General features: G+C 31.4%; 1 protein-coding gene across 6 annotated transcripts in view; it reads left to right on the forward strand.

Moving 5' to 3' along the window:
* Positions 1 to 1,865: 1,865 nt before the first annotated feature.
* Positions 1,866 to 16,472, forward strand: part of LOC124354936 (uncharacterized oxidoreductase YjmC-like) — a 40,069-nt gene continuing 25,462 nt past the window's right edge. The window contains exons 1-2 of one of the 6 annotated variants that reach the window (XM_046805751.1): positions 1,866 to 2,087; positions 3,227 to 3,452. In XM_046805751.1, the coding sequence (XP_046661707.1) occupies positions 3,302 to 3,452 (151 nt within the window). In that variant the 5' untranslated portion in view covers positions 1,866 to 2,087; positions 3,227 to 3,301. The remainder of the gene's footprint in view (positions 2,088 to 3,226; positions 3,453 to 16,472) is intronic. The other 5 variants (XM_046805752.1, XR_006921724.1, XM_046805750.1 and 2 more) reach the window with 5 other exon arrangements.

Below are 16,472 nucleotides of genomic sequence, written 5' to 3' on the forward strand. Positions count from 1 at the left end.
CTGAAGGAAAAGGACGGTTTGCCCCGCGCTTATTCCTAAAAGGACCTTTGTGCCTCCCTTACTTAAAATTGTGTCCTCAAAGTCTGAGGCTTTTGCAGAAGCCTATCAGATAATAGGTAAGAAATAAAGAAAACACGTAATAAATTTAGTAAGAGAAACCAGTTAGAATACAAGACAGTCCTAGAATACATCGCCAGTTTAAAGCGATTGTTGAGATTTTGTGAGTTTGGTGCGCCTCTTAATGACTATTTGCTGGATTGTCTCATCAGTGGAATATAAAGAGGAACAACCATGCAGAGACTGTTGGTAGAAGTGTTGTTGATGTACAAGGAAGCTGTGAAGATCATCTTGTCTGTGGAGACAGCGGAGAAAAATTCATGTCATCTGTATTGGTGACAGCTGACAGCATGGGTGGTGCAGGACAGTTGCAGGGGATGGCACAAAATTTTCTAATGAGCAATTTAAATTAAATTAAATTAAAATTACAAAAATTTACTGTGGGGATATTTGGAAGATCTGTTTATTTAATATCATTAACTATATGATAATCCTGATTGATTTCACTTGCTTCAGATATTTAATTGTCCACTGACCTAAGAACTTGGCTATATATGTGAAAATATTATTTGTTTTTTGTACATAAATGGATATATGTGATATATTATGGTCAATAATCTTTATTCATTTGTTTGTATATACCGTACAATGGATAGTGTCATTCATATAATAATAGTAGCTAACATTTATTGATTAAATACTTATTTACAAAGCTATACTAATAAGACGCTACTTTAAATACAGAGAGGTGGAAAGTTCTTCGATAGAGTAACAAGCTTAGTCCATTAAGAATATTTTTAACATTCTTTTAAACTATTGGTCATTTTCGGATTTATGTATGAGGTGTGATAAAAAAAAATACGGTGAATATTTTTTTTATTTCAAAAAAGTAATAAACTTACATTGAATTTGATTAATCTCTAATTTAATTTAAGTACTGTTCGTGGCTGGTAATGCACTTATTCCTAGGATTAATCAATGATTGTAAACATTTCTGGAAGGCTTCTTTCGGAAGGGCTTTTAGCTGCTTGGTCGTGGCTTGCACAATGTCGGGAATGGTTTCAAAAGGTTTTCTTTAAGCATAGTTTTAATTTTTAGAAAGAACCAGAAGTCGCATGGTGCTAAATCGGGTAGGTACGGCAGATGTGGTTACACAGGAACATTTTTTCTGACAAAAAATTTTGAATGATTAGTGAGGTGTGACATGGCGTTTTGTTGTGTTGAAGAAGAAAGTTATTCCCCAATTTTTCAGGCCTCTGTCTTCATATGTTGTTTCGCAAAAGTTGCAGTATGCCCTTATAAAATTCAGAGTCACAGTTCCCCTTGGAATATTCTGATCGCAGTATGCCCTCATTATCGAAGAAAAAAAAAAGAAAGAGCATGACCTTCATGTATTTATTGTTCTTAAATTAAATTATGGTTTTATAAACACTACAGTACCAAAGTTAAAATTCATATCAGGATTTACACAATGACTGATTGAATATGCCCAAATCTTTCACTATGTTTACAAAATAATCATTGAAAATAATTGTAATCGACTTGGGATCTGAGATTGTTTTATCTCCATCCATCAAAGAAAAGATTCTGTCTCCATCCATTTGTTTTACTCACAGATAACATAAAATTGTTTAGTAGAAACGTGACTGTGTGAAGGTGAACCTTGTTATGTACAGTTAAATTTTACATACTATATACTTGGCTGAGGATAGTGGAATTAATAAATATATTTTACTTTACCAAGAACAGTTCAACATATGATTAAAAAGTACAGCATGTAAAGAAAATGTATTAAAAATGTCATCTGCACAATACAATTCTCCAAGTCACCCATCTTGATTCTCCATGAATATTTATTTATACATATGTTCTATTTAACTTAAACATAAATAAGTATTGTTTACAAATAGAACCAAAAGTTTTACTCTTGATCGGTTTTTATTCCAAAACAAATAAATTACTAGCAAAGGTTTAATATTTGGATGTGAGGTGATAACACCAGAGTATTGAAGAATGGGCTTGCCAGTTTGGTTAGTTTATTATATGTAATTTTATTCTAAAGATTTAGCTGTATTGATTGTTTTATCATGTTGCTATAAGTAGTAGAAGAGCTTTTAACTAAGAAATTAACAAGGAAACCTTTGACTTAAAAACTGTTGTCGAGTATCATGCTTTTGATTAAGCGAAATACAAATGTTTAATTTAGATAAGGATTTTGAAACAGAATATATTTTTAAACTAGAACTAGTAGTAAACTAGTGTCAGAATGAATGTTGCTACTTTAATTTTAACAAGTGATTTTTTTTACTTAATTTTTTGAAAGGTGTAGCACCAAAACAGGTTTAAGAGATAAAAAAAGGTTTAAATATTTTGAGATTTTACTAGTTTAAATATTTTGAGATTTTACTAGTTTAAATATTTTGAGATTTTACTAATTATTCATGTAATAATATTGATAGTGATTATTAATATTAAATTATTAATTATATTATGTGTGTGTGTGTGTGTGTGTGTGTGTGTGTGCGCACGCACGCGCACGCACACACACACACACACAGACACACAAACAGACACATTGACATTTATATAATATTGTTCAACTAAGTGAATAAAGTTTTCACCAAGGTATAAATTAATTATGTTTGGAATTTTATTTCAATTAGGGACTCAGTGTATATTAATTATATACTATATGTATAAAGATCTCAAAAAATATAATCATAAACTATATAGCAGCTTTTTATACACTTATTTTGTTTTATACAAAGTAAAAATTATAAGACTTTAATTATTGAGTAAAAATAAATATATAGCACACTAAATTGAACAGCTTGTAAAGGTCCATTATTGTTCATCAATAAGTCTGCTTTTATCAAAAATGTTTTCTGAAAACTGCTTCTTCATATTATTTATATTCATTAAAGTTTTCTTATAAATCACTACGAAACTGTTATTTCAGTGATACCATCTTTATAACTATGATGCAAAAGACCTTTATGAATTGAACAGTCTTGACAGAACGATTATGTAACATCTATAAAATTTATTTTCTGATGATTTTTGAGTTTATCTTTTATTTTGAGTTTCCATTTTATTTTGTCATGTTCACTTATTTTATCCGATAATATTATGTATATAATTAAGATTTTACTTCAAAAATGTTTTATAGAATTTAAACATACAACAGTTAGTATCCTTATCGGTCTTCACCTAAAACCAAGCTGGAGCACTTAAGCTGTACGAGATGAAGCGAGTGGTGCCATCAGAAATCCAAAGATTCTGTAAAGATTGTCTTGAGGTGGTAGGAGCATCTCCTCCCCATGCAGCGTCTCTGGCTGCAGTCCTGGCTCAGGCAGACCAGATGGGCTACTTCAGCCATGGTCTCAACAGGCTTGGTCAGTATCTTCTCTAAGAGAAACGATTATTAAAGTAGCCAGTATAGTTCAGTAATGACTATTTGATTAGAAAAGGTAAGAGACAAAGAATAGAATAAATTAAAGTTGATATAAGATGCACAATCCTTTGCATCTTTTTAAGCTGTAAAAACAATATAAAATATAATTTGTCTGTTGCCAATGTAAAAAGTTAAATGGTTTGGTACTTATACCAAATGACCTAAATGGTGATAGTTGGTAGCCTCTAAAAGAAGTGCGTAATAATTGTTTCCATAATAAACCAACTTTTTAAACATATATTATAGTGATTCAAGCGATACAAGTTAATGCTTTATACTTTAACATTAGGTAACGGATATTTTATTAAGTTAACACTACTATGAGGTAGAGTCAAAAAGTTCCCGGGATTGGTTTATTATATATTTATTGAACAAAGATGAAATCTTATAAATCTATTTTGCCTCAAAATACTTTTCTCCTGCAACACCACACTTGCCCCTATGTTTACACAGCTGTTCAAAACACTTTTGGAAATCATTAAATGGAAGTTCATTAATTTTTTTGCCACCATTTCCATCTGCAAATTGTTTTCCCTTTAACAATGTTTTCAACCACGGGAAAAAGGAATAAATCGGCTGGCACCAGGTTAGGTGAGAAAGGTGGGTGTTCTAGTGTGGTAATACTTTTCTTGGCTAGATAATCCTGTACATAGTAACAAGGACCATTGTGCAGGGGCATTGTCATGAAGTAAAACCTATTGTTTTCCACCTATTTTTCAAGGTGTTTTCTCCTGATGGTATCTATTAAGCAACTAAGAATGTCCACTAAAAGTTCTTTGCTCACTGTTTGACTCTCTGGAATAAACTGGTAGTAAATTAAACCTTTATAGTCAAAAAACACTTCCTGCATAACTTTTCTCTTGGTTTTGTCCACATGAAATGTTCCATTCCTTGGGGATGTTTTTATTTTCAAATCATATGGCTGATGTATTGTTTTGAGAGCCATAGCCAGTTGCAATATTTGTTTTTTTAAATCCTGAGCCACATTGTATATGATCAGTTTTAAAGAGTGTTGTAGTCCCACGTTGGCTGTGTCATTTTTCTCCGAATCGGTGTTTTAAAAAAAATGTTCAAACTTCCAATTCCCACGTCGATGTGTCCTATGCTGTGGAAATTGTATGTAGTGTTGTTGGAAGTATACTGAGTGTTAGTGAAAGTATACGTTATATGTTACTAGGACTAGGCCTATACTCATCTCAGGTTTTAAATATGTTAAATGATAGTGCAAATTAAATATCACTGCATTGAAGGCTCACACTTCTTCGCAGATGGGATAGTCAATCATATTAAAACAAAGCAAATCACTTTGATACGTTAATTTATTTTGATGTAATACAAACAACTAATTGTACTCACTTTGCTTTGTTGTTAATTTATTCACTAAAAACAATATCCCATCGCCCGGTTATAACTTTTAATACACTATTGCACAATTCCGTATTGCATTACTGCGAGGTGGATCTACACGTCTGACGTCCTCTTTGCTTCAACTCTCCAAACAGAAGGAAGATTCTGGGGCCAAAACCTTGCGTACTGTCTCAAACAATGCTCAACCCCTCTCCCGTTCAAATTAGCGTCTTCACGATTGAATATAAGTTAATTTTTTTTCTCATAATTATCGAATTTTATCACATTCACTATAATTGATCAATTCAAGTCTTTATATTTTCTTTAACTATTTTTCTATCACTTTTATTTAAATTTTTGCAACATGTGCTTTCTGATGTCATCAATACGCAAGTCATTTTATCCCACAATTGGCTTTTTTTGCGTAATTTTATTTGGTACTTTTAGTAAAAACAAATTTTGGTTATGTTTAGCTCAGTTTAATTATTTGAATTTGTTCCCGTATAAAGTTTAACATATTTCTCTATTATTAATTAAATAAATCTCAATTCCAATAACATGTGATTTACTTGTGTCACGGTCATTTGGTTCACCATCTGCTAATTCCCCGCGAATATTTAAATGTCGTAATTTGACCTGTCACAACATCAATTAAGTCACCTGCCAGTAACATTCAATTTTCTTTGTGCTCATCAATTAGCATTTTTGGAACAATTTGCAAACAAATTGTATACGTACAAATGATCTCGAAAGATGCTGGAGACACTACCATGTGATAAATTTACATTAAATGCAATTTCATTAATGGTTAGTCTCTTGTTTGCTCATACAACTTGAATCAGAATCAGTCTTTATTGTTACGTCAACGTTTATACATAGCATTGCTATAGAAACAGGTAACATTGTCATAAATTAATGTAATAATGATACATACACATATACATTCATACATATGCACATCACAATTCACATATACATATAAACTTAATAAAAATACATATAAGAGGTCAAGACAGCGTAACAAATTTAATGTAATCTATGTTAAAACACAATTTTAAAATTCAGGATCCATCAAATACTCATCAACACTATAATAGTTTTTTTCCAACAAAAAATCTGTTAGTTTGCTTTTAAATGTTTTTGAATTGATTAAATGTTTATATTTTTGAGGTAACTTATTGTATAGTTTTTTTGCCGTGTATATTGGAGTTTTTTCTACCAGACGCAGTCGATGTATGGGATATTGAAAATTAGCTTTAAATCTTGTATTGTAATTATGATCAAAGTTATCACTTGATAAGCTTTCAAAATTTGATTGTACTGTTAGTAGGGTTTTCAGAATGTATAAATTTGGAAGTGATAAGATTTTTAATTCTTTAAACAGAGGTTTGCAAGAAGTTCTAAATGATGAAAAGGTCATTAATCTCATAATTTTTTTTTGGATCTTAACCCTTTCAGTGCCAGGGTCTTTATTTTTTGCCATGCATAGAGTGCCAGGGTATTTTTTCATATGTGTATGTTAGAAGTGCCGGGCCTAATTATCATATTTTGTAGCGTTTTTAGTCAAATAATGATATTTTAGTTATTTTCTTGACCAAATCACTCCAAATTTGGTTTATATTGTTGTCGATAATATACTGTTTCATAAAATATAATATTAGGCTAGATAAAAACTAAAAAATAATAACTTTTGAAAAAACTCACCTTTAGAAATTTTTTTTTTTTTCGAATTTTCCAACTTTTGGTCTGAAAAAACTCCTCACAAAAAAAAATCTCAGAACAGTTGTAAATCACTTTATATCAAAGTCTATCTATTTGTGAACAATTAAAAAAAACACACACACTCAATTTGATTCGTAAACATAGAAATTATAAATTATTTTTTTTAAAAGTCTCTGTTTCATAAGTTTTTTTGGTTTTCACAATCACTGAGCCACTATGTAAACAATTTTTTTTTCTGTAGCAACCAAAAATATTTTTTTCAGCTGGTTGTGATATTTATTGTTACTTTAGAGAAGAATAATATCTAATATATATATATTTTTCAGGTCTATGTACAGTATATACAAAAGTTTCAAAACTGCAAGCTTTAGCAGGAGTGCAACGGGTAGCACAAAGAGTGCACCCCCTTTTTACATTTTTTACAAATAAAAAGTACTTTTTTTCCTTTTGCCACCAACTTGCGTTACTGGCTTTACTGCATATACAACAGTTTTTTTTTCTTTTTTTTGAGGTAGTTTTTCAAAAAAAGACTCTGGGGTCAGTGTGCTTGCGTCACCACCACCACCACTTGGGCCGTTCTTGGAGTTTCAGGAGGTGTGAAATTTCTCCCTTCCTTCTGTAGAAGCCAATCTTTCGATAACTCTTCAACTAATTTTACAGTAAATAAAATTCTGGTCAATGGTTTATCGGTATTCAACTTGTATAAAATATATGCATTTAAAATAATACGGTTGAAAATACTGAAAGGTAACTTTTTTCCAGTACTTTATTGACTTACGGTCATCCATATAGGAACATAACATTTGGTCATTGCCATCTACACCTCCCATGACTGCATTGTAGTTCCTGATTATGTTTGGTTTATTGCTAATAACTAATTGTTGTGCCGCCTCTTGGTTTTTTGAGTTTGTCCTGCTTTGTCATCTGTAGACAATAGAATCACTTGTTTTCTTTGCGACTGCTTTTCTCTAAACCCAACCATCAGCATATGATCTTTCCTCTTATATTTTAGTTTTTCCTACTTCAAATTTTTAGCAGTAAATCTTTTTGGTATTCCTTTTCGGTTGGAACGAACAGTTCCTGTTAGGGCTGTACATTTTGTATATAAATACTTTGCAAGTTTGAGTGAGGTGAAAAAATTGTCTATAAATATGTGATAGCCCTTGTTCAATAAATTTTCCCATTTCCAACAATTTCACCACAACATAATAACCTAAACCTTTCTCCATAATAGTGTCTTTGTCACTTCCTTTCGATCCTCTGTAAACAAAAAAAAAAATTGTAGCAATAGTGTGTGTCATTGCGTCACAAAGCATCCAAAGTTTAATACCCCATCTGTGGTGTTTTTTCGGCATGTATTGTCTAAGTTGTGTGTGAGCCTTAGAAGCAATGATGCTTTCATCAATAGAAATATTTTTATCAGGGGTAAAATAATGTTTGAATAAACGGTTTACATGGTCAACTAAGGGGTCGAATCTAGCACAAGGATTGTAATTTTGGTTGGCCAGGTTTAGCGAGATTAGTTGTGTCCAACCATATGGAAAAACTGTAAAATTGCCTGAAATCTGTTTCGTTTGAACATCCTTGAAAAATATGGTATGTATTGCGAAGAGCTTGTCCACCAGTAACTATAAATTGTTGGTTGTTTCTTTAGGCCCATATTTATCAAAACAGCAATGAAAGCCTGAATTTCCAATAAGCTAAACGGGTTTCCAGTTTTTGGCACGACTGTGGGGTTTTTTAGGGACTGTTGATGGTAGGCTAAAAAATTTTTTGCATATTGATTTGTGTATTTTACAAAAATATCTAACAATCCTACAGTGAAAAATAATTGCCAGTATGTCATGGGAGAAGAGTTTATTGGGGGTGCATGTTTGATCCCAGGAACCTCTCCGAAGGCAAATGGCTTTTGGAATCCTTGGTCATTTATTTCATCGACATCTACCCACCCAGAACCATCCTCTGAGTCACTTTCAGAACTGGATTGATCAGTTGGTACATTCCTAGGTCTTTTCCTAGGTCTTTCCCCTAGGCCTAGATTGTGGTGGAGTAAATCAAATCAAATCATAATATTTATTTCCCAAAAATATTTACATGCTAGCACATTTACTATCAAATCTATATTATCTTGTTACTATAATATTTAAATGTGTACTTAAAAAACATTAAACATGAAAATATTACACTCATCAAATTAAAGTGGCCTAGGAAATGAGCCTACATGGGCAGAAAGCCTGTGCGTAGGCTCGAGTTGCTTTCCTGGAGATTGTGGACGAATTGAATCGGGTGATTAATTATCATATAACATCAACACAAAACACACACTCACAACACACACACACACACACACACACACACGCGCGCGCGCCAAAAAAACCATATTTACATATTACGGTATTGAAATTTATCAGCGTACATACTACCAATAGTTTAAAGGAAAGATTTACTGAGATGAAAAACAATTAAGGAATGGTGTATTTTCAAGATAAAAAGGTCAACACGCAGAACAACCTAACCTATTACTAGCAGATTTTCTTGCCGAAATGTTATGAAATAAAAAATAAATGTATAAAATAGGAAAAAAACCATAGAGGCATCAGTGCTGTTGAAGTGGCATTTAAGAGGAGGGAGGCAGGGTCAAAAGTCAGGTCCGTCTGTAGTCAGCCGTGATAATTGCCTCGGCCTCTTCTCCTAGTAGGACTAGGCCTAGGATCAGCCTCATCATCGCTAGATGACGACACAGGGGGTCGGGTAAAGCGGCTAAGTGTTAGTCTAGGATTACCTAATACGGTGTGGAAGGGCCGGGTTGATCAAATGAATCTTCAGGGACATAGTCCGGGTCAACATCAGTGTCATCAGCAAAAATATCACTGCTGTTATCGTCACTCTCAATGTTTTCCAACATCAGACACGAAATCATCACTTATATAATCCTCTTCAAGAAGTTGCCTAACTGTCCCTTCACTTACTGGCGATTTCGGTGTTTCTCTGTTTCATTTTCAAATGAAAAAATAAACAATTACAAACAAATTAACTAATGAAAACACGTCTAAGTAAAATAAACGCAAACTGACAACAAACATAACCATGAAAACCAACTGAGGTATTAGACGCACCAGTGCTGTCAGCTGTCTGCTTCTCTTCACAGCACAGACGTTCAGATGTAATTACCGATATAACATTCGATATATCGAATAAAATCGATATGTCCTCATTGTAAAACAGATGTTCCGCTTTACAACAAGGAAAAGTATAACCTGATTGGTTGATACACAAGGCAAGAAAAAACCTAAAACGAGACGTCCGTATATACGGACGTTGGCACTTTATGCACAAACGGCCGGCGTCCGTATATACGGACGTTGGCACTCTATGCACAAATTGCTGACGTCCGTATATACGGACGTTGGCACTTAAAGGGTTAAAAACTTTATCAAAGTCAGAAGATGATCCCCAAAATTCAATACCATATTGAATTATTGAAAAAAAGAAAGAGTAGTAAATTATTATTCTAGTTTCCAAATTAATTGAATTTCGTAACACTAGCATTTGATAACATGCCGAGTTTAATCTTCTAATAATATTTTCAATACATTTTTTCCAAGAAAAGTTTATATCCAGATCTATACCTAAAAATTTTGCACTATCACATAATTTTATTTGTTGGCCGTGGAAAATCACATCCTTATTATAGCCCTCCTTTAATTGTGCTGTTCGAAAATTTAATAGTTGAGTTTTCTCTTGATTTAATTTCAATCCGTTAACCTTAAACCAGTATGCCAATTCATAAAAAGCTTGATTTAATTTATTTTTCAATTGAAAGTGAGAGTTTGCTTTAACAACTGCGGTTGTGTCATCTGCATATAATATAATTTTTGGTGAAACATTTTTAGGTAAATCATTAACATACAGAAGAAAAAGTAGAGGCCCCAAAATAGACCCTTGAGGAACGCCAACTTTAATTTCCTCCCAATGAGATCTAGATTTTACACTATTTTTAAAAATTACAGTTCTTTGAAATCGATGAACTAAATAAGATTCAATCCACAGGATTGATCTATTTGAAAAACTGTACAGTTTAAGCTTTTTTAAAAGGATATTATGGTTCACACAATCAAAAGCCTTGGACAAATCACAAAACACACCCATGGTTCTCTGTGACCCATCCAAAGCCCAAGACACCTCATTTACAAGTTTATTAATGGCCCCTAATGTACTGTGACCCCTCCTAAATCCGAATTGATCACAAGTCAAAATTGAATTAGATTCTAAAAAATTTGTAATTTGGTTTAGTGCTAATTTTTCAAATACTTTAGAAAATGATGGCAGTATTGAAATTGGACGGTAATTATCTGGATTTTGTTTTTGGCCTTTTTTATAGAGTGGTTTTAATTCAGCCCGTTTTAAATTTTTTGGAAAACTACAATTTTTGAATGATTGATTAATTAAAACTGATAAAGGAACAGCTATACTATACATTACATGTTTCATTACGTCCAGAGGTATTTCATCCCACCCAGATGATTTTTTATTTTTTAATGATTTTATCACTTTAACAACATTATCTGATGACACATTACCAAAATTAAACTTAAAAAATTGACATTCAAGATCAGTTTGTGCTAAATTTAGGGCCTCTTGTTCACAAGGTCGAGCCTTAATTTCTTTGGCCAATTCTGCAAATTTTTTGTTGAAGAATTGTGCAATTTCCTTTCCATCTTTAACAACCCTACCACTATCCAACACAACATCAGGAAAATTGTTAACAGATTTTTTGCATCCAAGCTCAGATTTAACTACATGCCAAGCAGCTTTATTTTTATTTTCAGAATCTTTTATGAAATTAGAATTATACATTTGCTTTGATTTATTACAGACATTTTTGAAAATTTTTTTATAATTTTTTACATAATTTATGAAATTTGGATTGTTTGACTGTTTGGCTAGTTTACTAAGCTCCCTCTTTTTAATGCTTGAAATTTGAATTCCTTTTGTTATCCATTTTTTATTTTTGGATTGTTTGGTTTTGTTAGCAGAGAATTTTAATGGAAATGATTCTTCAAATATATTTTGAAAGCAATTAAAGAAATTAGAACAGTTGTCAACAAAAGTAAAATTGTTTGAAACATTCCACTTAGTGTCTTTTAATCTACTGCTAAATCTATAAAGAGCTTTTTTAGAAAAAATCCGTCTTTTTACTCTAAGTTTAGTATTGTCATTATCAGAAATAAGATCTTTAGAAATATCTAAAAAGACTGCCCTGTGATCCGACAAACCCAATTCCAAATTCATTGTCTGAGATTCAAAGGATGACTTAAATTTAAAAGTTAAAATATTATCAATGCATGAATTTGTATTAAAAGTAATCCTAGTTGGTGATGCAAAATGTGTTTTAAAACCGTATGATTCAATCAGAGAAAGGAATTCAAATTTCTGCTGTGGTTTATTTGTTGTTTCCATTATATCTACATTAAAGTCTGATGCAATATAAACATTGTTTACATGGTTTTCTTTACCTAAAAGTTTTAACAAAGCCTCAAGCTTATTTAAAAATAATTTGAAATTTGAATCTTCTGGCACTCTATAAATAGAAATGATAATTATAGGCCTTTTTAAATTAATTATTTCTATGCATGAAGCTTCAAAAACTGAATCCATATTATAAATGCACAGATCTTCTCTGGTTTTAAATTCAAAATTATTTTTCAAAAGAATACATGAGCCTCCATGATAATCTCTATCTCTACAATAAAAATGTGCCAGATTATAATTAGAAAAACTATTTAAAATGGTAACACTATCCCTACTCAACCAATGTTCATTTAAACAAATAATTTGAATATTTGAATTTTGTAGAATTATTTCTAAATCAATTTTTTTATCAAGTACTCCTCCTTGGATATTTAAATGTAATAGCCAATTATATTTCTGATCAATTTTGGCTTCCTTACAAATAGGCCAAACATTCTTAAATTTTAAATTTTGATTTACCTTATTTGCATGATAGCAGTGAAATTTGTTACAAACTAAACAGAAGTTATCTAAATCTAAGTGTTCTTTATATTTTTGTTTGGAGGTTTGTTTTTTAAGTCTATCGCACCATCCTCTCACCATCCTCTTGACATACTCGCTCAATGTTTTCATCATTGGTTGCAGTTGAATTCACTGTAAGAGTCATCTTCAGTGCTTACGCAACCTTCACGAAACATTTCATAAACCTGACTCTTCTTTATTGCCATAAGTATGAATTAGCAACTCAAGGTGTCATTAGGTGACTTTTGAAGCAAAATGTTTTACACTAATTGCCATTTTTTTTTTATCGAGAATGTAAACTAGCATAGAATGTGAATTCTTTACTTTGTTTTGAAATTAGAGACATCTAGACAACAAAATATAAAAATATAGTGTAACCTAGGTAAAGATGTATTCTTATTTTCTCATCACATGCAAAACTGAGTGTACTGCAATGTGTCTGACATGATCTCTAAGCACAGTGGAGCAACCAAGTTTTCTACACGTGAGGTAGCTGTGGAGAGAAGAGTTGACTTAATGTGAGTGTTGAGTTTCACTCCAGATCAAAATAGTTCATTTTGAGCTTCACTCACATTTTTCAGATTTCTTCAAATGAACTTGACTGCAGATTCCAGGAGTCAAGTCTATGACAGTGTCAGATTCCAGATACTGCACTAAGAGGAAAGTGAATTTGAGCTAAACTCCACATTTACATTGAGTCAACCCTTCCCACCACAGCTACATTATGTGTGAAATATTATTAATTTACTCTCGTGGAATTTACATGTACCATACCCAATATCTCAAAAATCGTTCTAGATAAAAAAATGTTTATAACAAAATGTAGAAAATTTTACAAGCAATAGCAATGTTTGTATAGAACAGTTTTAGTTTTTTCTTTAAGTTCCTAAATAATGGAGTTGTGAATTTTGTTGTAAAAGGTATAATGGCTGCCATAATGGAAAGAAATCAACAAACTTAGTTAAGGAATTTAAAAGGTAATTTTTTAACCAAGTTTCAACTTGTTTCAGCATTCCTATCACTTGATGATAGAAAAGTCCAATGGGAGATCAATATCTCAAAACCGTACGAGATACCAAAAATTGCTTATTACAACATTTTTAGTAAATCTCATAAACATCTCTGAACACATTTTGTCATTTTTGTCTAGGTTCGGAAATAACGAAGTTGTGAATATTGTTATAAACCGGTGCTATATGGAAACAAAATTGTGTACTAAGCTGGCCAACAAACTTAACCAAAACATTAAAAAGATATTTATTTGTACCACATTTCAACTAATTTATTAGTTATCATTAGAGAGTTATCATTTCCAAAAGCCATGTACATTTTGAATAGGGGTGATTTTGGACTCTGAGGGTCATATTTAATGAAGTTATGAAGAAACATCTCCAATGCTACCATAAGGGCAATTATAATACACTGATTTTGTATACCACATGTATCTAAAAGCATTCAATTCAATTGTGATAAATTCTTGAAGAATACATTTGATAAAGTTGGAAAGCCAAAATAGATTAGACCATACATTAGATTTTTTGGTGGAAAGAAAATTTTTATTTTGTTTGAAAATGTTTAGTTATGATTTTGTAAAGTATTCTAAACAAAACCAGCCAAAAGGATAATGTGCAACACTGTAATTTTTAAATGACAGCGCCTGCTTTACTGTGTTTATTTTACAACTGATTGTGGATTGTACTTAATGTGCCCAATATTTCTCAGCAATAAATATTCTGACATCTTGATCACATTGGCTATATTTACTGTCTAATTATTCAAACTCATTCAATGTCAAAGTCAACAAACTAATTTTAACTGCACACTAGAGTAATAAAATAGTAAATAATATTTATAAGGGAATAAAGCTCTTGTATTAGTTGTTTTAGGAGGTATATCAAGAGGCGGTCTTCAGAACTAAGTTAATATCGAACAACCTTTGATTAATTTTTATTCAGATTCATTCAGCCACAAAAATTAATTCCAAATATTGTATATTTTAAATTATTTTGGTTATTTACAAATTGAAAGCATATGAGAGTGTTAACTTTAGCTACCAAGTGGTGCATACATTAGGAGTGTCACTACTCACTATATTACTGTAACTATGGTAATGAATGTATTAAACAAATAGGCTAATTAGAATATTTATTACTTTTTTTTTTATTTTAAAGACTTGAGAACTTAAGTCTCAAATTTGAGATGCACAAAAAACAAAAAATGAAAAAGTTGTTTATGTCTTTCTTTATTTAATTTAAATAATCCCAAAAGCTATTAAATATGTGTTGATTACAACATCATATAGAGGGGTATAAGGTGGGGTCTAACATTGCATTCTCTTTTTAATTCTAATATGTTTGTGATATGTTGTGTGATATGTTATTACAAATATTTAAGTAAACAAAGTTTTCTCTACTCTAAAGCCTACATCTTAAAATTACAAGTTTGAAATTGTAAAATCTTTTAGTTCAAAACGCGTACAACCTATATATATATAAACTACGTATATTTCTAGTACGTACAAATAAGCAGCCAAATTTCAGCTTGTTGGACTTGACATTTTGATACTAAAGAGGAGTTACCAACAATCAGACAACTTACTGTTTTTGAAATTCTTAGTTTTTCTATAGTTTTAAAATTGTGTTGGTATGATCACAATAAAAGTTAGTTATTAGAACACAAATAACTGTAGCTTCTTCCATTTGTTTTTTGTTTTACTTTAATGATTTATACTCTAAATGCAAGTCCTCTACATCTTGTAAAAATTATTGTACTATTTTGCACTCACTTGCTCTTCACTCCGACTAGCGGTGTATGAAATGTGCTCGTAATTAGAACAAACAATACAGCCAAACCTGACCAATTGTAGACTACCCAAGTACATATACATTACAGTCCCCATAAAGAATAAAACAGTACAGCACCAGAGTGGGACCTACCAATCAGAAATCAATCTCCAGCCTAATGTTGGTGTTGGGCAAGCATAAATGTTTATAGTCTCATCAGCTGATTGGGGACTGTGACATTGCATTATTCAGAGAGAGTGACTGTAGTATTGCTCCTTTCTCATGTTAATGGCCGACTATTTTGTGATGGGTAATCACTGATCAACAGAAACTGGATCTAAGATAAGTTTTATAAATATCAACTATTTCACTTTAAAAAGAGTGTTATGGCTGTATCAGACTTTATATTAAAATACTATTGAAGAAATAGGATTTTTCCAGACAATTGCCATCGTGCAGTGATACCAAAAATCAGTAACATATGTTACTGCCTTAAAAATCCTGTGTAGCACTAGTGTTATGTATTTTTTTTGTATCACTGAATAATGACAAATTTCCGGAAAAAACCTGTTTCCTTCACATTCATTCCATGGTCAAACATTCTTCCTTTTTTTTTTTTTTTTTTTTTTTATGATGCCTTAACCGGCGAAAGCGCTATTTTTAATCAATTTATTGTGGAAGTATCTAAGAAATGTCTTTTCCATTAAAATTCTTCCAATTAACAAACTTCAAACATAGATACGAATATTTTTACGATTATTGAGGGGTTAAAATTGATTAAATATATAACTAACCACATTTCATTATTTATACAGACAATTAATGAAAAAATATTATAGGTACCTACATATCTTTTGGATCGTAATGTTAATAAAATAATGTATTCAAATACAAAAGGAAATATTTGTAATTAAATTTTATGTACATTAATAAATGTTAAAAAAGGCAAAATAAAGAAATACTGAATGTTTTATGAACTTTGAAAAAGAACTCTGTAATGGTTTTCAACTTTAACATTTTAAGCTGTATCCTTACTAATCAATCCATAGTTTCTCCGAATCAACTGTTAGTCCACT

This window comes from Homalodisca vitripennis, chromosome 2, assembly GCF_021130785.1.
Source record: "Homalodisca vitripennis isolate AUS2020 chromosome 2, UT_GWSS_2.1, whole genome shotgun sequence".
NCBI classification, from domain to species: Eukaryota; Metazoa; Arthropoda; class Insecta; order Hemiptera; family Cicadellidae; genus Homalodisca; species Homalodisca vitripennis.